Source organism: Lingula anatina, chromosome 1 (genome assembly GCF_051362555.1).
Source record: "Lingula anatina isolate TDL-2025a chromosome 1, LinAna3.0, whole genome shotgun sequence".
Lineage (NCBI taxonomy): Eukaryota > Metazoa > Brachiopoda > Lingulata > Lingulida > Lingulidae > Lingula > Lingula anatina.
This window is the reverse complement of record NC_141767.1, coordinates 63592992-63615807: the sequence shown is the minus strand read 5'-3', so window position 1 is coordinate 63615807 and position 22816 is coordinate 63592992. Positions and strand designations below refer to the sequence as shown.

The 22816-nt window shown below is 34.1% G+C and overlaps 2 protein-coding genes across 3 annotated transcripts; one reads left to right on the top strand and one right to left on the bottom strand.

The window, feature by feature from the left end:
- The first annotated feature begins 1039 nt into the window (after positions 1-1039).
- On the top strand, positions 1040-6039 carry LOC106151226 (uncharacterized). The gene is made up of 5 exons (XM_013524356.2): positions 1040-1367; positions 3333-3537; positions 3752-3908; positions 4245-4387; positions 4696-6039. Exons 1-5 carry the CDS (start codon positions 1312-1314, stop codon positions 5008-5010), a joined length of 876 nt encoding a protein of 291 aa, XP_013379810.1. The 5' UTR covers positions 1040-1311; the 3' UTR covers positions 5011-6039.
- Positions 5693-21965, bottom strand: LOC106151225 (RRP12-like protein). Of its 2 annotated transcripts, none has more exons than XM_013524354.2 (34): positions 21769-21965; positions 20679-20887; positions 20286-20369; positions 19608-19684; positions 19308-19413; positions 18955-19071; positions 18409-18547; positions 17990-18117; positions 17590-17688; positions 16700-16791; positions 16343-16454; positions 15800-15973; positions 15522-15557; positions 15081-15223; positions 14685-14806; positions 14356-14471; positions 13902-14013; positions 13591-13742; positions 13040-13107; positions 12742-12835; positions 12270-12428; positions 11956-12036; positions 11603-11714; positions 11201-11308; positions 10806-10963; positions 10518-10609; positions 10197-10355; positions 9745-9908; positions 9457-9591; positions 9166-9242; positions 8859-8928; positions 8500-8582; positions 8187-8269; positions 5693-7716 (listed from the first exon to the last, which is right to left on the bottom strand). In XM_013524354.2, exons 1-34 carry the CDS (start codon positions 21911-21913, stop codon positions 7614-7616), a joined length of 3909 nt encoding a protein of 1302 aa, XP_013379808.2. In that variant the 5' UTR covers positions 21914-21965; the 3' UTR covers positions 5693-7613. The 2 variants fall into 2 exon arrangements, with proteins under 2 accessions (XP_013379808.2, XP_013379809.2); XM_013524355.2 differs by having other exon boundaries at positions 9166-9239.
- Between the last annotated feature and the right edge of the window lie 851 nt (positions 21966-22816).

Sequence of the window (22816 nt, the reverse complement as noted above, 5' to 3'; positions counted from 1 at the left end):
CTTATTGTCACGTTACATTATGTTAATGTAGGCCTACACGCAATCGAATATGTGTTGTAATATGTAGGCCTACACATACTTCGTGCAACTTGATATTATAAATGGTATGCAAGGAGGCTTCCGACGCAGGCACTCTATTAAAAAAAAAAAAAAAAAAAAAAAAAAAAAAAAAAAAAAAAAAAAAAAAAAAAAACTTGATTAACGTATATGTTAATGTTCTGGTAAATAGACCTTCTAGTAAATAGTTCTTTTTTCTTAAAACGATTTACGCACAAGGCATTCAAACTGGGAAAGGCAGAAGCATGGCGATAGTAGCCTAGAGATACCAGGGCAACAGCTAGACCAAAATGACCGTCTATTTATCTAGAGACATATCTGTGGAAAATCAATCTGTCGCCCTGGTAGATTATATGGCGATAGTAGAGGAAATCCAAGTTCAGCCAATCTCACCAGGCCCACCAGATCCACCTCCTCTCTTTGCTGTACCAGTAATGACAACAAAAAAATTCACTGAAACCTACGGCCACAGGGCATTTTCACTTGCATCACCGTACCCATTTTATGGAATGAACTACCCTCACACATTTGATGTGTGTTGAGGTTTTTAAAAAGCCTTGAAAACATTCTTATTTGCACAGCACTTCAATGAGAATTTAATACTTGAAATTATTATTATTATTATTATTTTTTGGTCATTTTATCAGAAAAAGTTTTATTGTTTAGACTATCACTATTATAACCAGCATTTATCATTAATTTGTTTTATTCACCCTAGCCTTTATTATTTATATAATTACTTGTAAAATTCTGATAATTTGCATTAACACGTGTAATTTAACATACTACAATATGTAAACATATATAAATGTAGGCCTTATATCCATATATATTGTGTAAATATTGTAGTCTAGAGAGCCTGCAAATGTATTCATACCATACCTGGGCCACAGTCTGTTTTTTTTTTTTTTTTTTTCTAGATATTCACTGAAGAGTTATTATCCTATTCGTAGTTCTATTCCTGCATGTCTTGCGATAGAGCGCCACCTATAAACACCACTTGTTAGTTTCAGACACCATTCTATGTAACTGCGTCAAAATGTGTTTTTAGATGCTGTACACTTCTTGCAGATATTTCATTTGGTATGTGTACTGCATTAAGTTTTGGCCAGATCTCTATCCAACCAAAAATAGTATTGGAAACAAGGCCTGATAGGAAGACGAGAAGTATCGGCTAGACAGTCTGCCTCACTCCTCAGTGCTTTATTTGTAGTTTAGAAGTACCTACATCATACAAGTAATCTAGGCTGGATAATGACTGGATATCGCTATTTTGTTGTACTGTTTCTCATTGTATTTCTTGAGTCAAGGTAAGAATGAACTTTGAGTTTAACATGCGTGATTATAGTGTGTAACCTCTAATGATACTTCTAATGTCCTAAGTTTATATTAATGCTTCCGAGTTCACTTTTTAGTACGACGACGTACGTTACATGTATAATAATGATAATCATTGATTTAATCGACCATGTGAACAGAGTGCTATTGAATGAAATTTTGCTGGGTCAGACTGGCTGATATTCTCCTTACTTTTCACCTTCACACGTCACTTATGTCATAAAAAGTTAAAAGATAGGTTATACACCCATAAAGATTAGCACGAAAATTCATGCGTTAGCACTCCTGTTGCACCCTGAGCTTCAGAGATAACTTGACACTAACCTCTTCACTATAGCCTATCTTCATTGTGTCAAGTTACCTCTGACCACATTCGATTGCCTCCGCCGCCCGCCAATCAAATTTAAAGCCCGCACTCAATGACTCATTGAACGATCTAGCCAATGAACGCGAACGAGTCAAAGCGCGCTTTGTTCAAATCCGGACCAATCAAAGATAAGGCTGAATATCAGGGACTTGCCGTAACCTGTGGGCAGCACGCAAAATACATCATCCCTCAGTAGATAATTATGCAGGGCATCAAACTGCTCTGGTTTCAATTCCGATATACTCCATGCTTTCTTTGTGTACGGTTATGCACTCGGAACTACTCGGATGTCTCCGCACTCGACAATAACTATGTTGTTAGTATGGAGCTTGCGGAATCAGCCGAGGATTGCCGATTGACGGTCAACCAATCAGCGTTTTCACCAAACTTTGGTGAAAAATTTTGAAACATGGATTCGATTGGCTTATATAAACTAGGTCAAACTATTTTCGTCAGAGGTAACTTGACACGATGAAGATAGGCTAATAGTGAAGAGGTTAGTGTCAAGTTATCTCTGAAGCTCAGGGTGTCCTGTTGATGATTCTGATATGTACTGTCTGTGCTAATATATCAGAATCGTCAATAGGAGTGCTAACGCATGAATTTTCGTGCTACCATAAAGTTGTGCATTTCACATTTGATGAAATAATTTTATTTTGGTAGAACTTAAAAGAGCTCTCCACTCTCTCTAAAAAAACTGACCCATATTTGAAAGTTCCCTACATTTATTTACATCCTCAAAACTTCTTATATATTTCCCAATTGATTCCTTAAAGATGATAAACCCCATTAAATAAAGATTTATGTGAAGCTTACCAATAGTGTCATTATTATCTTCTCAGCCTGTATTATACATGGTACAGGGCTGTGTTAAAAAACACCACGCCATTGCCTTGTGTGAAAACGAAGACATGATGATGAAGGTCATTCTAAATGACTTGCCAGCCATTTAAATGTAACTTATTGAATTTAAAATGGAATAAGGCATTGAATCCAACACCCCATTTCCATAGATTTTTAGATCGATCTATCCCTGTGGGGAGTCTCACTAGATTACTGTCAGCTAAGCCGGCTTAAGCGTCTGTCCCGCCTACTGAAAGCCGTAAGGGTGTAATTAACTATGGTGCACGCTCGGCTGACTGCAAATTAGTGTGAACCCCTAGGGAGTTAGGTTGATCTAAATTTTAATCCCTGGATCAATCTAAGTCTCTGGGAATACACCCCAAGTGCAGGGAGGGGTCTGGCAAAGATTTATTGGTAGGAGAAAAATTGCCCTTTTTCATTTTGGTTGGTAAACCCTGTGGAGAGGGCCTTTAAATTAAAACGAAAGAGAAGTGCACTGATAGTAGAGTATCCTGTTACCCATATGCCCTTAATTATTTTAAACAAAAGTTATCAATAAAATAATTTCATCAATATTAGTGATGTGTGGAATCCTATTTTTAGGGAGGAGTGGCAAGTTTGATAGACAGTAAATCCATCTAATGTCATTTTACTATTAACTGACCCATATTATGCCCTAGGCATTTGTACATGTACCTAGAACTGATGTTTATATTTGCTTTGACAGTGAATCTGCAGGAATAAACTGTACTGTTGCCAGTGGCCTACCAATTCATGATGTACTGAACACCACAATATGTCCAGGGTCCTCTTGCCTTGTGTTCACATACAATAGCCACCAAACACTTCACTTTGATCATGAAACTGTGATAACATATGGGTGCGCAGACAATGAAACTTGCCAACCAGACATTATAGGGAACTGGAGAAGGGTGAGAATGCTAAATGTCATAACTGATGAAAAGATATTAGAAGAAAAAGTGTTTAATATATAAAATGCATGAAAAGTGTACTCAGGATATTGTTCTATGAAGTTAATCCAAATATTGCATTTTTATTTCATTTCAATTTTTTAAAAATGCTTTCAGTAATTTGTAGATAAGACAAGATTACCCAATTTTGATTTAAAAAAAAGTTACTTTCCAGGCAAAATATGATGGAAAAGATGGTATGCTTTTTTGCTGTAATGAGAATCAGTGCAACCTGCCAGCAGAAATGAAAAGAAACCACATGTTCAGGCCAGCCTTGGACATTTCAAGTTCTCTTCAATGCTATGAAGGAAATCTCAATTCCACTTTAAAAAGTTAGGTCACACGTTTTCAATTACCATCTTTAACTTCTATATTATAATTAATATGTTATAGTTGCACTGTAACCAAAAAGTCTTTGATTGATACATGTTAATCTTTCCTATTTCATTTAAACTTTCATATTTCTCTTTAATTCATATTTATAATTTAAGAGAAAAATTAAGTAACTTAAAAAAAGAGAGATAAGCCTATTGTAGCAGCATCCACAATGCTTTAATCATAGAAAGTCTCCTCTTGAGTTTAGTGAGAGTTAATTTTTATGTACACATACGGACCTTTCTCAAGTGTCTTAATTATTTTTGACGGTGTCATGCAATACTATTTTTCAGCCTGTTCCAGTAGTTTATGTTATAATGTGTCAATGCTGGATAGTGATAGAAAACTTCAAAGTCACTTTTTTGGATGTGCTGGTCAAAATCAGGAAATATGCAAGGATCAGAAAACCAATGTGACATTTAAGGGCTGCAGAGAGGTAGGTAGTAAATGTGCATTAGAATCAAATATTGTACAGGCTGCACTATTTCACTGGTTTCTTTTTGAGACAGAAAACTTAGTTTTGCACAAAAAAAAACCCTGTTTACTCATAACAAACTTCCATATATTATGTGCACTATTACAGGAATATCTGAAACATTATATATTAAAGTGAGTGCATTCCCATGAAAAAATTTAATAAAACAGCCCCGTTTCATATTTCAGCAGCAGAAAATGTTTTAGGAAGGAATATGCAGTGTAATCTGTAATATTATAAATTAATTTTTTATATTCTATTTTCTCTAGAAAAACAGTACCAATGGACATCTGGCAAAGTTTTGTTGCTGTGACTCAGAAAAGTGTAATTTAGATAAGGCACTGGTAGGGAAACCTAACCACACATCACAAAATGGTTCACTGTTGAGTCTGATATCTCACGGGGGCTGGATTGTTACTGCAGTAATCGTCTTGGTTGTAATTGGAACAGTATTCACAATATTTACTGTGTCTTGTGTGATCTACAATAGGCGTAAGAAGCAAGCGGGCACAACAGATCATCAGCCAGCATTTTCCTACCAGAATCTTCAGGCCGATTCGGTACAGGGATATGAACAGCTTTAAGTACGATATGACTCCATCTTTTCAAAGTGGAAGTACAGTCAGTCTTCAATTATATAATTTTGCAATCATTTAAAATAAACTTCTGTGCAGCATTTGTGGTACTTTTCTTGTACAGAATAGAAATATGAGGTAGCCTTCTTTAAATGTTTGTTTCAGTCTATAGGAATGTTCGAATTTGAGGAATTTTTGACTAAAAAAATACAGTATCTGTAAAATGTACAATTTTCCCCAGTGAAAAGATGGAGTTATTACTGTATTTTGTTAACAAACATCTATTTTGGACAGTTATTTTGCTATTGAGCATGTAATATTGCAGTTACATCAGTTACCCCACATACCAGCAATGGTACCAAAGTTGTCATCTTACAACAAATATTATGTAGCTACCATAGCTTTAAAAATGTTGCTTATAAATCAACTTATCTATTTGTAAGAGCCTCATATTTCCTTTCCAAATTTTTTGGTCCTGTCAGTAGAATTGAAGACGTATTTTGAGTGAGGGGTCTGTAAAAATGACTGAAATGCTACATGCATTCAACTAGTGATAGCAAAAGGACTTTTGATCACAATTGTTTTTGATTACATTTTTCATTCAGAGGTATTAAATTAGAAACCATATTTTGGTTTATTTAAGGCTAAAACTCTTGTTGAAAATGTATGTATAAGATCTGAGAATTCCATGTAAGTTGCAAGATATGTCTTGTGATGCATTTATTTGAACATTTATTTTCACAATTTTTTCTTTCCAACTTGATATTATAGATTTTGTTCATTAATACAAATAATATGTCCAAGTCAGCTGGTGAGGTTCAAGACAACTTTTTGTACATTCTACAGTGGTACAATCACATGTAACTTGTCTTTGTATTTTTAAATACTGTTAATTTACTCTTTTTTACTTGGGTGTTCATATTTAAAATATTTTTCCAGTTGTGTACAAGTGATTCACAGTATTATAGCTGGCTGTTTGAAATGTATAATTTTATGAAAAAAGTACTATGTAAAGTAAAACCATTTGCACCATTTTAATATATTGTGCACACAATCATTTTATCATCTACAACCAAAAGACTTGCTTATTGGTTATTTAATGTTATTCCAAGTGGTATAAGACTTACATAAAATGTTTTTTGAATTACTCAAGTTTTGAAAAAAATACCACCAAATGCAATTTATCATGACTGCAGCTAGTTAAGAGTAAGACTAATGAAATGTATCTTAAATTTTAGATTTTTTAAAATAATGAAATCTAACTTCAGCCTCTTTAAATGTACAACACATGTACCCTTGTTAATTTATGTATCATTCTTGTACAGGAGAGTTTGAATATTAACTTAAAGTCATAATAACTCTTCGTTTTGGCCAAAAATTGGATTTTCCTGGGAAAAACGGCAATTTTCCCGTACTTACCAATGGCCAACGACCCCATTCCTGCATTCAAAGTTAATCCAGGGTTTTTTTCCTAAACGTACGGTTTTTTGTTAAAATCTCTTAAGAGATTTTAACTGACGGAGCTCTCTCTGATACTGCAAAGTCACTGGTGACCTACTTAAAACCGCGGGAAAAGCAGACAACAACAACACTATATAAGATTCATGAGATATATTCGTCTTTTTGTTAAAAAATGCATTTATATCCACAATGTGTGCCATTCTGGGCTTTTCGTTATCCGACGCACTGTACAAAAACTCGCAACTTACGTCTGAGGGTTTCCCGCCATGTTATTTTGGTCTCGAATGAACGCGAGAATCCGCGTGACACCATTACGTCATTAGCAACGAATGCACTTGTCGACCGGAAAAAAAGGGATCGAAAGCCCTATTGACAAGCACAGATTTTAGTTTTCCTACAATAACGGCCGTTTCAGTGGTAAAATACAATAGAATATATTTCCATGCGTTGTTCACAATGTATTTCATGCGGATTTTTGAATCTCAAAGGAAGAGTTATTATTGCTTTAACAATATACCATATTTCACATATTGATTGCTTTCTCACAAGTTGGTTACATAAAATGCCACTTAACAGTGTGTTGGTCTGTCCAGTTCAATTTCCCATGTACATAAAACCTTTATAGAGCACATACACACAAATGGTTTCAAGTATTCTATCTTTCACTAATCCTTACTGATTAACATTTTTCCCCAAAAAATTACCAAAAGGAAACGTCTTATGAGAACAATGTCAACAAGTTAAAACAGAATTGTTTGACTTTATAGGTATGATGTACACATTATAATGAAGCAAGGAACTTAATTTCTTTAGTGGTAATTTTTGCAAACAATATTTACCAGTTTTCTGGAATTATTTTTGCACATCATTTTTTTCCTTTTTCAAAAAACAAGCATGTGGTCAGGACCCAAAATAACCTGCAGCTTATTGTTCATTTGCACAAGGTTAGGAGAAGACCTGTTTTCACTGCACTGCAGGAAAAAAAATTACCACACAGAAAAATTTCACAAAACAATAATGAAAATAACATTCCTCTGAAAATTCTGAGCACAAAAGTGAATGCTCAAAATGATGCAATGAAACTCACATTCAGTTAAATATCTGTACATTATACATCTGTATATTACTTTTGTTTATTTATGCTTAAGGAATTATTTTCCCTTTTTCTTCCCCTTTGCTCTGCTCCCCATTGCTGCTCCTTTTTTGGCACCTTTTACTAGGTTCTTGAAGCGACCTTTCATTTTGGAGCTTTTCCTACAAAAAAAAAAAAAAAAAAAATTATAACACCTTTAAAAAGGAGCATCATATTTAACTGTGAAATCAGTCAAATTCAATGAACAAAAACTGCACCTTATCTATTGGTAAAAGTAAGCCAGGGTCAAGCACTTTTCAAGGCAAAAATAAAATTCAAGGACTTTCCAAGGCAAAGTGTAAATTCAAGCACTTTTCAAGGCCCGTGCGAACCCTGGTTAACCCACAATCCACATGCTTCTTTTGCATATGGTCAAAATCAAGAGTATGTAGGGAGTGAAGTGAACTCTCCCCCTCCCTCTCTCAAGAAACTTGAAAAATACTATCAAATATGACCTGCCCAGTTGTCATCCCTATTATTGAATCCAAATTGAACAATGACAACATCAAACACTTTCAATCAATACATATTAAGGAAGTTTTACAAGGTTTTATTTATAATTTTTAAATACAAATTTAGCATTAAAACTTGCCTCTTGTTTAAGAATTTCATTTCAAGTGGAACATAAGCATAGGGGTCTGGTTTGCCTACCCTCTTCACATCTCCTCCACCCTTCTAAAAATTAAAATGATACAACAAACAGAGGAATTAATTTTTCATTTTATAATCATACTTATTATTTTTTTTTTTTACTTTTTTGTTTTAGTTAATTATTGTTTGACTGCTTAACATCTAAAATATGTCATGCATATCCTGATAAGTTAATCAGAATATTTAAAAAGAAAACTATTTTAGCCAGCCTTTTATGTGCAAATTAAAAAGAGATGACTAGCAAAATATCTCACTGTTGATCTATATTCACTGCCATAGTCTCCTTTTTTCTCTGCCTTTGATCCATCTAAGGGACGATGAATTCCTGAACCTCCAGCTAAATGAAGATGAAAAATTGATTGAGATACTTTAAAGACATGAAATATAAGTTGTCAAAAACAACCATGCAGGCTGTCTTACTAACCGATACCTTGAACACCCTGATACTGTAAAAAAAATGTATGTGTAGAAAAATGTATGTGTAGTACTGTAAGAAAACTATGGAGCCATTTGAATTCATCTAATCAAATAGCTATCCAGCTATAAATTCAACTTTTAAACCAATTTTAACCTTAGAAATAAAATTGCAACACAAAATGGAAAATAAAACAACCTTTGTACTTCGCTGGTGCCTCATCCATATCTTCATCCACTCCTTCAAATTTTCTCTTTTTACCAGATTTCTAAAATGTTAAGAAACAATCTTTGTATTGGATTCACAACTTACATTACATTAATATTAAATGTAAATATTTCTTTTATGCAACACATATGAAAACACAAAATGTTTCCAGGCATGTGTCTGAGCCTCACAGAACAGGTGTTACAAATTGCCTCAGTTCGCAAAACGTAAACAGAAGATTAAATCTAGGTAGAATCCAAAGACTATAAAATTTTCAAAACAAAGTAAGTTAACCTACCTTTCCTTTGTATCCATCCATGGCATCAAGTAAGTCATCTAAATCCTCCATTGCTTCCTCCTCTGTACTTTTATCTGCTGAAATTATAAATGACATCTTAATATTACTTTCACTTCATACAAATATACTTTTAAAAAAATGGAATAAAAGTCATACGGACAATAATTATAATGTATGAAGGGACCCTATTCACATAATGGGCATACCAATATAAAGAATTGACAACAGTGCAAGACAAAACTATCAGTAAAAATAAAGTAATAAAGTGGATGACACTAATTAATCACTTACTTTTCTTTTCTTTCGTTTTTGATGTCTTCTCTTCATTACCCTCCTCTGTGATAATCATTCTACCATCAGCTGCCATCTTAAAACCTGCCTCTTTAGAAAGCTTTTTACTTGTTGATGCTATTTCTGGTTTAGTAGCTGAAAACAAAACAGTTTGTATGCAATACATAAAGAAAATAATACTGCACTTGCTGTCTTTAGGTTTTGTTTAAATTTTCTGAATTATGTTGAAAAGTGGGCATGTTACTTTACCCCTTTTTATACCAAGTAAGTACACAGAGTAAGTCATACCTAAAACTTTTTTGGAAACAGTTGGATCCAAGAAATCAATGAATTCATCCCCTCCCCCTTCCATAAGCCATGTTTGATTTCCTTTTTGACTTTTGATCTTCTTGGCCTTGGGTTTCTTTTCTTCCTCCAAATCTGAGTCAATGTCTTGCAACAAGTCATCAATGCTAGGAAAACACATAAATGATTGTCAGAGAAGAATAATGTATTGTTCCCCTAGCCTATCATTTATTTTTTATTTCATATTTGATTTTTATCCATATGAATATCAAATACTAACTCTTGTGTTTAAAGACAATCCATTGTATATTTTCATCTTATTTAGGGCAATCAGTCCTTATATTCATGAAGAGAAAAATGAATAACTCCCATGGCCTTTTTTTTTTTTTTGAACATAGTAACCTGACAGAAAAAAATGACAAGTTGCAACATGAGGATAAAAAAAAAAAAATTACTTTTCTGGTTTTGCTGCATTTCTAAATCCATCATCATCCTCATCTTCCTCATGGTCACCTTTGGCATGTTTATTTTTAGCAGCTCTCTCCTGTGTTTTCTTTATGTTCAACAACATTTTGTGATGGCTGACTGGAACCATCTCATGAACAGTCTCATAGCTACAAAAAGATAATACACATCCAAACAGCACAGATGTTTAAAAAAACATTCAAGACATCAGTGCGTTTCTGCTAATTCAAATATCCATGCTTATTTAATAAAAATGGATTTAATTACATTTTCATTATCATACCACAATTAATATGCAATTAATATCTTACCCAAATTTCTTAATGAGTCTAGCAAAAACTTCTTTAGCTTTAAATCGGAAATGGTGTCTATTTTCCTCTTTCATGCTTACAAGACTAGAAACCTGAAAAAAAGGAAAAACCTAAAATGAATCATCCTGAATACCAATACAAGATTGTCTGAAAAATAGTATGGAAATATTTTAGCAGTGTACAAAGACTTATCATAAACCTATAAGTAACACTTACAACAAAACATTTAACATTTATCATAAATAATCATTTCACATTAATCAACATTTAATAAAAGTAAGACCATACCAGTTTATTCAAATAAGCTGCCAACTCAACATCTTTAAATACTGCTAGCAATGCTTTAACAAAGCCTAAGGCTGAGAATACAACTTCTCTGGCCTTAGAGGTCAGTAATAGGCAGGCATGGTCAACTAGCATGTCCAGTGATTGACTGCCAACCTTGTCTGCAAGATAGCATAAAAAGACATTACAGTCAGCTGAGTAAAATTATTGATAATAGCAAAAATCCTGAAAATAGTCATTATTATTGCTATTTAAAAACATCAATAAGCAATTCCAACTAACCAGCATTTAAAATGCTGCTTTGATTTGATATTTTTGACAGACACAGCTTGAGAGTGATAATAAAATATATAAACAAAATAATAACTTGATCAAATAATTACCAAAAAAAAAATTACCTCTGAAGTGATAGAGTGTCCTGCTGAGGGCTAGCACTGTGGCACTAACCATGTGTGGTGACCCTGCAAGCCCTGCCATTAACAACTGGAGATACTGGTGAACTACATCTGTACAAAGAAAATAACAATAACAGTATGAGTAGGACATCTTCATTAGCTAGAGATGCGCATGTGATATCTTTGTTTGAAAAGATTACAAATGGGTCACCAAATTAAATTCATGGAGAGTGCACAGCTGATTTACAAAATATGTTATACAAAATCATGAGATTTTATGTGTATGGAAAGGAGGGAGCAAATTCAATCATCAAATACCAGATGTAAAATTCAGGAGAAAAAAGGAGGTAAGTATTTTGATTATTTTCTTTGTGATCATTTTAAGTATTATGGTTGACTTTTCACCTTTTTCTGATCTGTCTTGTGACCAACGAAGTAGAGCTGTCCCTATCTCTATCAGAAGGCCAAAAGCAGCTGCCCGTGCCTTAGTTGCTACCTCCTTGACACACAGTATAGCCTAGAGAAAGAAAAAAAAACTTATTTACAAAAAACTCACACTTTCAAAGATCTTAAAAATATATAAAATAGAATGATTACTTTTTATGCTAATTAAATTTTATCATTCTGCTTTTACTGTAATGAAATCGTCACATTATGGATAAAGAGTTTGTATGCTTTATAAGGAAACTGGACAACATCTATAAAATAATCTTTGGACAAGAGGCCAAGGTTTCAAGTGTAAACTGCTTATAAATTACCTCAGGCACTACCGCTATTATAAAGTCTTCTTCACTCTCTTGTAACTGTTTCAATATGTGGATCAAACAGCGTAACCTTGGCTGTAATGGAAATAAATTTATATTACAAAAAAAAGAAATGAACGGACATCTGTAAAAATTAACGTGAAGTCTCTCCTTTCTATCTGTGGTTAACAGAATTACACACTTCCTGCAGAAAAAATAAATGATACAAATCAATATCCCTGACCAATTATCATGGTTGGTTAACAGAATAGCTCATATTTCCACATAACATCAAATACCATCCAAAACAGTCAAGGAAAAGTACTCACAGCTTTAGCTGGTGGACTTGAACTGGATAAGGATTTGAGCAGCATCTTTTGAAGAACAGGGATATTTTTGAAGACAAAATTTCTGCTGTTCTCAGACTTCCCAGCACAAACCTCCTCCAATATTCTGTAGGACTTTTTCTGCACTGTCTTGTCTGTACTCTGAAATGATCACACCAATAAAAAATAATAAAATGCATTTTTCATGTGATAGGTTTTTTAAATTACTTTCAAATATTAAAAAAATGTTACACCATATCTCATATTAAAAGAACACTTATATAGGATTATTTTAATATCTGGGACATATTTGGCCAACATAATTTTTGTAAAGGGATTAGAGAACATTTTACCTTTTGACCATCTTCCTAAGTTAATTACTGTTCTTTAATAAAAAAAAATAATATCAGATTAAATATGATAATACCAAATAAAAATATTTTTTCTTGATTTTCATATCTCTGTTAACACTCACATCTATCCAAGAAGACATAGCTGCCATCATCTTTTGAATCCTATCTTCTGTTACATATGGTACCATCCCAATCACCAGATCAAGTAACGAGTGCCTTAAAAAGGGTTTTATCATAAACTTTAAAAAAAACAATCAGGTATGGTAGTAATGGTATTTTAAGTACCAGTAACAAGATTTCCAAATTAAAATTACAGAAGGGAGTTAAATGGGTTTGTGTGTGTATATATATATATATATATATATATATATATATACACCATAGTACAAAATCAATCTCAATCTGTCTTATACCACATACCTTAAGAATGGTTTGGCATCTTCATCTTCCAACTTAGACATACACTTATCAAAGAATGAGTTAACCAGCTAAATGAAAATGAAAATTTCATTTTAAAAAATTTGAAAAATCAAACTGGCACTGTATGATATGAATATATTATAAATCCTCAAAAATTTCAATACTTGTTGTTATCTGTAACATTTGCTTATAATAACAATAATTTAAAATGCAAAACCTGAATTTAACTACACAGGAAATGGGAGTATTGTATTCTGAATAATTCATAACACCTTCTGATAACAAACCCTGTGCTATTTATCAGTAATATGGTCTCTCCAATACAATTCAACTTATGGATCTTATCATTATCTTTTCAATGCTAATGGCAGTTCTTAATTCTCAAATTAGAAAGGCCATACTGAAAATAAGCACTTAAGCACTTAATGAAATGATATCAATGACACGCTTGTCAGCATATTTCAAAATTTTGATTCTAAGATGGTATCTCATTCTAACACTACCAATCAGTAACCCATGTAACTAAGAATAATCATTCTGTGAGTCCTTACCTGTTCATCACTTATTTGAATATAGCACCTGATGGTCTCTAGTACAGCCAATCTGGACATGTCCTTTTCACTCTCTGGGGCAGTAGTGAACAGGTTAAACAAGATTGGAAGGAAGTTCTTAGAAAACCTGGCAAGCTCTGCTCTGTTCTCATCTGCAAATTACATGAAGTAAAAAGGTGTCAAACTACTTCCAAAAAAGAGAGAAATGTTTCATTAACCAAAAGTCAAGTTTTTTTACTTAGTTGATAGAGAGCAGCATGGCACAAATTTAAATGCATAGAATTAAATAACAAACACAGATATGAACCTACCATTATCCAGGTTCTGCAGAATCAATTTACGTAAAGATGCCATTACATCACCCCTCAAATCAGGTCTATCTGAGATGGCAGAACCAAGAACTTTGGCAATGCCCTTGAATGACTGAAAGGCATACAGACAATAGATTATAATATATGATAGATAGTGGATCTAGTTTGTAGAAATGTCCTACTTCAAGGTGGTGAAATCAGCTTTATAGTAACACTTACCATTTTAAGATTGATCAGTACCTAAGTTCTCTGAACTGATCATAATATTCCTGACAATTCCTTTCAATCAACCCTAAGCAAAAAGGGCTGTATTTTACTTCACTGTAAAAAAAAAAAGCCACTGTGCCCACTTTGGCAGCCACAATTATGTGAAAAACTAAAAACTGATATCTTAATATACATCAGTGAAGAGGAAAAGTTCTCACATTTACATAAAAGTTACTAAAATATTCACCTGAGGAAGATCAATTGGGTTGTTACAAAATCCAGGTAGAAGAGACCATATCTGCATCTGTAGTGCATCATAAGTCTTACTTTCTACTTGTCTCTTCTCCTGAGCATGTTGTAATGCTAGAATGAAACAAAACAGATATCAAGAAAACATTAACTTCACAGCAAATTTATGTACACAAATTAAGGGGAAAAACTTAATATTATATGAACAATAATGTACCTTAGTCTTAAAATATTGCATAAATTACTTTTTTTTTCTGGTGCTATTGTCCTGAGTTTTATAAACACATTTTTGTACTGGAGGATTATGGCATATCATGTCTTCCTTACATTTATTCCTCAGTTTGGCAGCAAGAGGGAGGAAATGGCTGGCAAAGAATCCAAGCTCTGTCTCTCTTATACTGTCTCTTAGTAATGGAAGAAGCCAACTTCTTGGGAAATCCAAATCGTCTCTAAAAATTTGAGAAAATATGGGGTAACAAAATTAAAATCAAAGAATCATGTGCACAAAATGACATGACTAACAGCTATTTACAAAATCTGATTTTCAAACAGTTTTCAAAAGTCACCTTTTATAGCTTATGACTGTGAGTAATGTAACTACAATTATATATAAAGACAGTGTGTGTGTGTGTGTGTGTGTGTGTGTGTGTGTGTGTGTGTGTGTGTGTGTGTGTGAGAGAGAGAGAGAGAGAGAATGAAGTAAAGGGTTGAAACAGTTCTTACTCCTCGCCAGTGATCTGCAGTGGGATGGCCTCCAGTACTACCCTGGGGCCCATTGTCCTCACAGCCATCCCCACTGTGTGGTCTAGTTCTGCTTTGTGAGGAAACTTGTAACTGTCACGCAAGTCAGCAAGGGACAACAGGCACTGGAATATAAACAAAGACTTACATGCCAAAATACTGGGGACAAGTATGACCTTTAGTGAAATGTTAAGTCCAAATATTTACATGAAGTTTATTATAGATGAATCTTACATGCAGCAATAATTGCCATTGGTATTTAAAGAACGTAATTAATAATAGGGCCCAAGGCCATACACTGGGAGAAGATATGGAAGCAAAGAAGAAGTTGGATGGCTACTCATCAATGACATAGGTATATTGTGTTGTACATCTGTGGACCATTATGTTAACTATCTCTAATTTGCAGGTCTTTAAATTTACCTTTCTCATAACACTGTGACACTGTTTCCCAAGCACCTGTAAATCAAAACATACAATTTTTCACAATTAAACTTTTTTATTCATTAAAGGTCTGTAGATTTCATCTACATTTTTTTAAAATTTTTATCAGCTTAAACCCTGGCAGTAATATCATCCCTTATTTCAAACAGCAAAGAAAATATAAAACCAACAAAAATCTCATCAAGACATTATTCACTTATAAACTTTTACTCACATTATTACTTAACTGTATTTATAAAACAGCAAAATATGCCCACCTCAAATAATTTGGCTAACACCTGGAGCACAAGATTCCATGATGCATGATACTGGTAACTCAAACCACCTTCAATGATTTTCACCAATTTCTCGGTTAAGTTTGATGATGGAGCAGATTTCAACATTACTTCAAATCTGTCAGAATTTGGGGCAACTATTTCCTGCAGTAAAACCTACAAAACAGAATAGACAAATATCATTTTAGCATCGGATAATATTTATTTGAGGAATGGAAAGTCTACAATTTTTACCACCTTAAATCTAAGTATAAACTTTCAAATATGTTATAATAATCTCCAAAACTTACCTTATTTTAAAGATACTATACAATGTAATGAGAAAAGACAACTCTCTTAGTCTCAAGTCAAATCAAAAGGTATAATACTTCACTTAGTATATATATTAAGTGTTAACAGGTCAACAAGGCAATGAATGATTACAATGAAAGTTTTTTAATGTTGTTAAAATGATATTCTGTCTTAAATCTCAAATGTTATTTCATTAAAATACATTAGTAAGGTACTGTAATAGTTCTACATTACCTTCATAATTCCAACTGCTGTGACCCCAATGTGTGATTTTTCAGACAATAAACAACTCATGGCAGCAGTAAATATACGAGGAAGATGGCTGATACACAGATTAGCATTCAACCTAAAATAAAGCATTCCCTCACAGTGTGAAACAATTACCAGTTAGTTTTAAATATAATATATCATGTTTCAACAAACTTACTAGTAAAGTTAACATATCACAGAAACTCCAGGCAACATCAAAACAATAAATATTTAAAATCACAAATGCTCATTCTAAATTTTACATTAATTCATAGAATTGCTTATTGAAAAAAGAAGAACTAACTCAGCTCAAAACCAATTTAATTAATAAACAAAAGTTACCTGGCCAAGTTGACAAGAGCTTTCTCCATTACAGCCAACCAAGCATTCATTGGCTGAACATCATTTTCACCAGGTTGGAAATCATACAATGCCTATACATAAGATAAATTACAGTTACTTCTGATTTAATAAGTAAAACAATATCTACACTTTAGAGCGGATTCTCAACGAATTAAGCCAGGCTTTACAAAGCCGGTGACCTAAAAATGGCGGACGTACATGAAAGAAAAACCGCCTAATCTTTTAATAGTCTCTCCGCCTCTCACACGCCTCCCCACACGTCGTCCCTGCGGGGTACAGTAATTAAATCTCGGCTCCGAACATTAATATTTCCATGAATATCTCTGGTGATATTATCTCCGTAGATAGTCGATTCATTGCTGCTCTACGGGCCAAATTATTCCTTTTTCGTCTCTGTTTTCAAAGATAATAGAACAGAAGAGCTTTTTTCCTTCGATCGCCATCAGCCGCCATGCTTTCTTCACCACGAGTTTAACTGATGAGCATGCGCACTTAATATTTCTCAGGTAGCTTCCGCATGGCGAACGGAGACGCGATTTAATTACTGTACCCAGCAGGGACGACGTGTGGGGAGGCGGAGAGACTATTTTTCTTTCATGTACGTCCGCCATTTTTAGGTCACCGGCTTTGTAAAGCCTGGCTTAATTCGTTGAGAATCCGCTCTTAAATTTACCATTTAAATAGCTTATACTTACTTACAATACTTACAATATATGGAAGATTAAAAATTCAATCACTGTATGCAAATTCTTTGTCAATTAAATCAAAAATTGATTTTTCACAAAACTTAATCTTGTGAATATCCTTTTTCAAAACCAATCTCCCTGAATGAAAAACTTAAATGACCACACAAGTGTTACCATACATACCGTTATAATCTGGGCATTGAGTTCAGCAGGTAAGCTAGATGACTTCGGTTGATTGCAGAACATTCCATATAAAGCCTGCATTGCAACAGAAGTTACCATCTGGAATTGAAGGCACATTATGAACATCTTATATGGTATAAAACCAAGCTAATGTATCATTTCTGACACTGCACAATGCTGAAGGCACTGGGTGCTGGGAATAAAACTAAACAATACCAGTGCATTCTATCATCAGTGTCCTGACTGACCCCACTGGCAATAATTTTTTGTTCTGAAATTCAGCAATAATTCACATGTATCTTTCCGTGCCCAGCCTGACACACAGTCCCCCACTCCCCCTCTAAAATTAAGCACCCTGATGACTGTATTGTTTTGAGCACACTGAACTGTTCCAACCTACCACATTGCTGAGTGTCATCACTCGCAGCACTGTCTCACAGGTGGACTTCAAGCTGTTGTGAGGAAAGACGTGAAGAATGTCTTTCAACAATCCCAGAATGTGAAGGGTGTCAGATGCCTCACCAGTTCCTATCAAACAATTTCATTAAATTACTTACACAGGAACAACCATAAATACTGCATCATCTAAGATCCAGACTTTACTCTGATAAGAATAAATCTAAGATTTTGAAAAGAATTCACTCTTTTAACAGAGCACTTATAACCTGTTTGATGGAAGCTTAATATCTATCACTGACAAATTCATCTTGTATTCCTCAGATTACTTTGCCAAGCTTCATATATATGACTTTTATAAAGGTCATTTTTTGTGAAAAAATAAATAAATAAATAATCAAGTAAGAAGTTCCAGTTCAATACCCCCACACTCCTCTATGTGCTGAATACAGTGTTTGGCTGTGGCACTGGCTGCAGGGTGGCTGGGTGGGGGGTCACCTTGGGTCATGAAGCTTGAACCTTTTAAAACGGAACACACAGCATGGTGGGCTGCTTTCCGTACCTGATGGAAAACAGTGATTTTTTTTCAGTACTTTTACAAACACGTGTGTATATTTTCATCTTAAATCCACGATGTTCTCAATTTATTACTCAAAAAAAGATGTGATCCTTAATTTATCCCCCCCTTTCTTACCTTCCAATTGTAAGGAAGATATATCAATATACCTGTTTCAACTTCACTAGAAACAGTCACTTCTATCCATCAATAATATGCCCTTAGTAATTTTTTTTTTTATTTCTGTTACCTTTGTTGCTTGGTTTGCATTTCTATTTAATGAATAGAGAACTACAGAACAAATGCGTTGCTATACGGGCAAACCAAAGTAAGCAACATTATCTCTTTCTCTCTTAAACAGAAACAGGCAAGCAAAATCAAGTGCACACACACATATATCAACTTGCTCTCACCTTTGGTTTGTGATGTGTGGTAAAGGACAGCAATCCCCTGTAGACCTGCAGAGTGGACGAGTCTGACCACACCACCTGGTCTTGGACGCGTAACAATGAGGACACACACACCAGAAGCTAAAAGAAATACGAAAAGTGATGTAAAAAAATGATACTGGAATGCTTAACAGTGAAAGAACTAAATTCAATCAAAAATACGCTGTAGATTATACTACATGAGCTATTAAAATAAAATAAAATAAAATAAAATAAAATAAAAATACAATCCACATAAATGATTTGAAATGAAAGTATATAAAATAATGTGAAACACGGTAATATATATGATTTTTAGAAACTAATAATCAGTTTACCGATTTTAGAAGAGAAGTAGAATCTGATCCTGAGTGATCTGCCAGCAGACCCATAAAAACTTTGGCAATGTCAGAAAACTTGCTTTTCAAGACTGCAACTGGAACCCTGAAACACATTTTACTTAAAGATACACAAGCAATAATAAGACTATAAGAAAGTCAACAAAGTTGGCTACTTTAGAATGAAATAGCTAATACCTCAGCAGGGTCATTACCTCATAAATTGCAGATGAAAATTTTCACTCCCCCCCCCCCCCCCCCCCCCCCCCCATCTGAAATATGTCATGAAAGAGACCTTACCGTTTTATCACCAGGCTCAACAGATATGCCACAGCAGCCAAAGAATCTTCTGTGTCAATTGTTTCAAGACTGGTCATCTATCAAAACAGGAAAAAGATTAATTTAATTTTTTTTTCTGACAAATGTTATTATAAAATTAAAGTCTTGTCTTAATATTTCTTCTGATGTCTGCAAAACATCATATTGATCAAAAGAGAAATTGCTTTATCATATCATTTAATACCTAAACATCAATGTCCCACAAGAGTATATCAAAAATTTTAAAAAAATATTGCTATCCACTGTAACCTGGGTCAATGAAATGTTTCTTTTTCTCCAACTGATCAATGATCATTGATGATGTAATAGGTCAATATTTGGTGATGACTTTTTCATTCAATATCATATATTGTCAAACCTCAAATTCATGGATATAAGATCATAATCTATACGTATTACATAATTATAAAAGATGATGTTTTTCCCCCTCGCACACCTGCCTAAATTTTTTTGAATTTGATACTACATAGATTTAATTTTGCCCAATATCAATTTTTTTGCAATCAACTTAACAAATGTTCAATGCATTTCTTTAAGACTATGGAAAATGTACAGAATTTATTTGAGCATTTTCTAACATAACAATCAATAACTTCCTAAAATGAATACCAGACTGAGCAAGCTGAATAATCATCTTACAAGGGCAGCAAAATATTCCGTCTCTGTCTCCTTGCCCCCTTGAGTTTTGATCACTTCAGTCACAGCTGCAAGCACTGCAAGAATCTAGAATATACCCAAGGGAAAAAATGCAAAGATAATATAAACAATTACTTTGGATGTTTCATTATTTTTTGCAAATGGTTCACATCAAATTGTGAAAATAAGTCAGGTCTGGGACAATCAGTTTATACTTGTCAAAACAAAGGTCTGTAATTTTTTTCCTTTCACTACTGCACCTAGTGACTGATTTAATAATTCTAAAGATAATCGCACATTTGAAGCATAAACTTTAAGTACTTTTCCAAACATTTTTTTTTATTTTAGAACTATGGTCAAATAAAATTTATACACAGACCAACAATCTGTACTCACTTCTTTGTGCATTGCAGAGTTTGATGCCCAGTACCTATGTACAGAGCTGAAGGCACTGTTGGTACATTCAGTCAGGTTGGATGCCCATGTCTGAAATGTCTTAGCATCAGACAAACCACTCCCAATACTGCCTGCTTTATCAATGTCAACATCCTCATCCACTCCCTCATTGTGTATTGTCAAGGCCTCAAGAGTTAAAGTACTGGGACCTGAAATAAAAATTTATTTAGAAAATAGGATACTATTGATATGTTTGACATGGTATCAGGACAAGTAGACTTCTAACGCCGAGCAGTTTTTACTTTATAACAGAGAAAACCAAGGTGCATGCTGATCTTTGCTAAGTACATTGTATACAGAACAGGGAGCTTTGCTGTGTCATCACATCAGTTTTGTGATAGAACTTTCAAAACTACTCCTGACCAGTTCTCTGAGCTACCCAGCTCTCCCATGCTCTCTGTGAGGGCTATATCTTTCCCTGCATTAATGCTGTTTTCAAATAAGTGGAGAAATCATACAGTCATCTCATGGAGATAGAAGATGAATGTCACTTAATTCTTTTTTAGATGTCCAGCATATGATGACCTCCAATGCCCCTTTATTTCTAACATCCAAAGCTTCGTTAACATAGCCATAAATGATACCAATGAGCTTTTTAAAACCCTAACGGGATCTGGGGAAATGGACATACATGCAGTAAAGTTACTTCTTGTGCTGGTACTTGTCTAAAATTGCATGGAAAGAAGAGCCCAGCTCATAGCTCCTGGTAATACTCAAATTTGATCTTAGGTTCAGTCATTACTTCCATTTAATTATTATAGCTATTGTGCATCATTTTGCTATTATTAATAACCCCTGATGTTTGGGTGAGATCCACTCACCGTGAGCAAGTGACTCGTGGATCAAACGGTACCGAACATACGGTGTGATTATGAAATAGTATGTAATTGTGATACTATCCATTTATTTATTTATTTGATGTAGTTAGATGTAAAGTCCATGATCTGATTTTTGTACCTTACACGTGGGGGTGTTTATCAATATAAAGAATTCTATGTAGCATAAGTTGGTGGAATTTAAACAGTTTTACCTGTATTATAATTGAAAAATCTGTTTTTCGCAGCTTCTCTGAATCTCTTGCCTTCGGGGTTACTGTCACTGCTGTGTCCCTTCTTCCATTTCTTTCGCTTTGTTTGTTTTAGTTTCACTCGGCTTTTAACTTTACCAGATACCATTTTGCACGTGTGGATATACGTAGCCTCTTTTTGGGAAAAGGAAGCGACTATCTCCAAGACAGGCCAAAGTAGTAGACCGTAAAAAGAGAGAGAAATGTGCTCTTTGAATATCTCCCAAGGTTCTGGGGAATAGTAAATTACTGTTAAATTTTTATATCGACACTTGTATTGCCTAGTTATAAATCTTTCCATCCTCATGCCTCCAAGACGGGTGCCCTAGCAATTGCTTCTCGATCAAACTTTGAATGCATTGGCCCGAAAAATACAACATCGAATTTTGATACTTTTAGTGCAAATTATCTCGTTTTGTTTATCAGACGACAATGAACGCAACATATTATTACAGCATTTTCTTACAGAGTAACTTTTATAGCCCTTAAATAACTACATATTTAGGTTGGAATGTTGCTTTAAAATTTTGTTTAGGATATATATCGGGGGCGTCACCAAGTTGGTAAATTTCAAAGTATTCAGGCCATACCAATTTGCGCAATTTCAAAGCCATTTAATGATTTATAATTCAAACTTTTGCTTCATTCCTTTATTGAAGTATACTCAGAGTGGGAACCAGGCGCTTTTCCAATACACCACTGAATGAGGGTTCGATCATGCATAAATTGGGGGTCCGCCATATAGATAAACGTCCCAATAAAATATTCGCCCCGATAGATACGTCTCTATACATACACGTCTCAATAGATTTACGTCTCGTTAAATTTACGTTCCGATAGATCCACCAACAGATTCCTATAAACCCACGTATCTTTAGATCCAGGTACCGCTAGATCCATCTATCTGACATCGTAATCGGCTAAAAGGCCCATATCAACTTGCGTTGTGAAATTTAGAACACATTTTTATGTTCTTTTTTGTTTTGTTTTGTTTAGAACACATTTACATGTA

Excerpts from the sequence above, each read along its gene's own strand:
- LOC106151225 (XM_013524354.2), bottom strand. The coding sequence starts at position 21,913 with ATGGTATCTGGTAAAGTTAAAAGCCGAGTGAAACTAAAACAAACAAAG. Across the intron at positions 12,836-13,039 it reads GATGCCAAACCATTCTTAAG|GCACTCGTTACTTGATCTGG; the intron begins GTATGTGGTATA and ends ACCCTTTTTAAG. Across the intron at positions 9,592-9,744 it reads TGTTTCCAAAAAAGTTTTAG|CTACTAAACCAGAAATAGCA; the intron begins GTATGACTTACT and ends TTTTGTTTTCAG.
- LOC106151226 (XM_013524356.2), top strand. The coding sequence starts at position 1,312 with ATGACTGGATATCGCTATTTTGTTGTACTGTTTCTCATTGTATTTCTT. Across the intron at positions 3,538-3,751 it reads TTATAGGGAACTGGAGAAGG|GCAAAATATGATGGAAAAGA; the intron begins GTGAGAATGCTA and ends GTTACTTTCCAG. Across the intron at positions 4,388-4,695 it reads CATTTAAGGGCTGCAGAGAG|AAAAACAGTACCAATGGACA; the intron begins GTAGGTAGTAAA and ends TATTTTCTCTAG.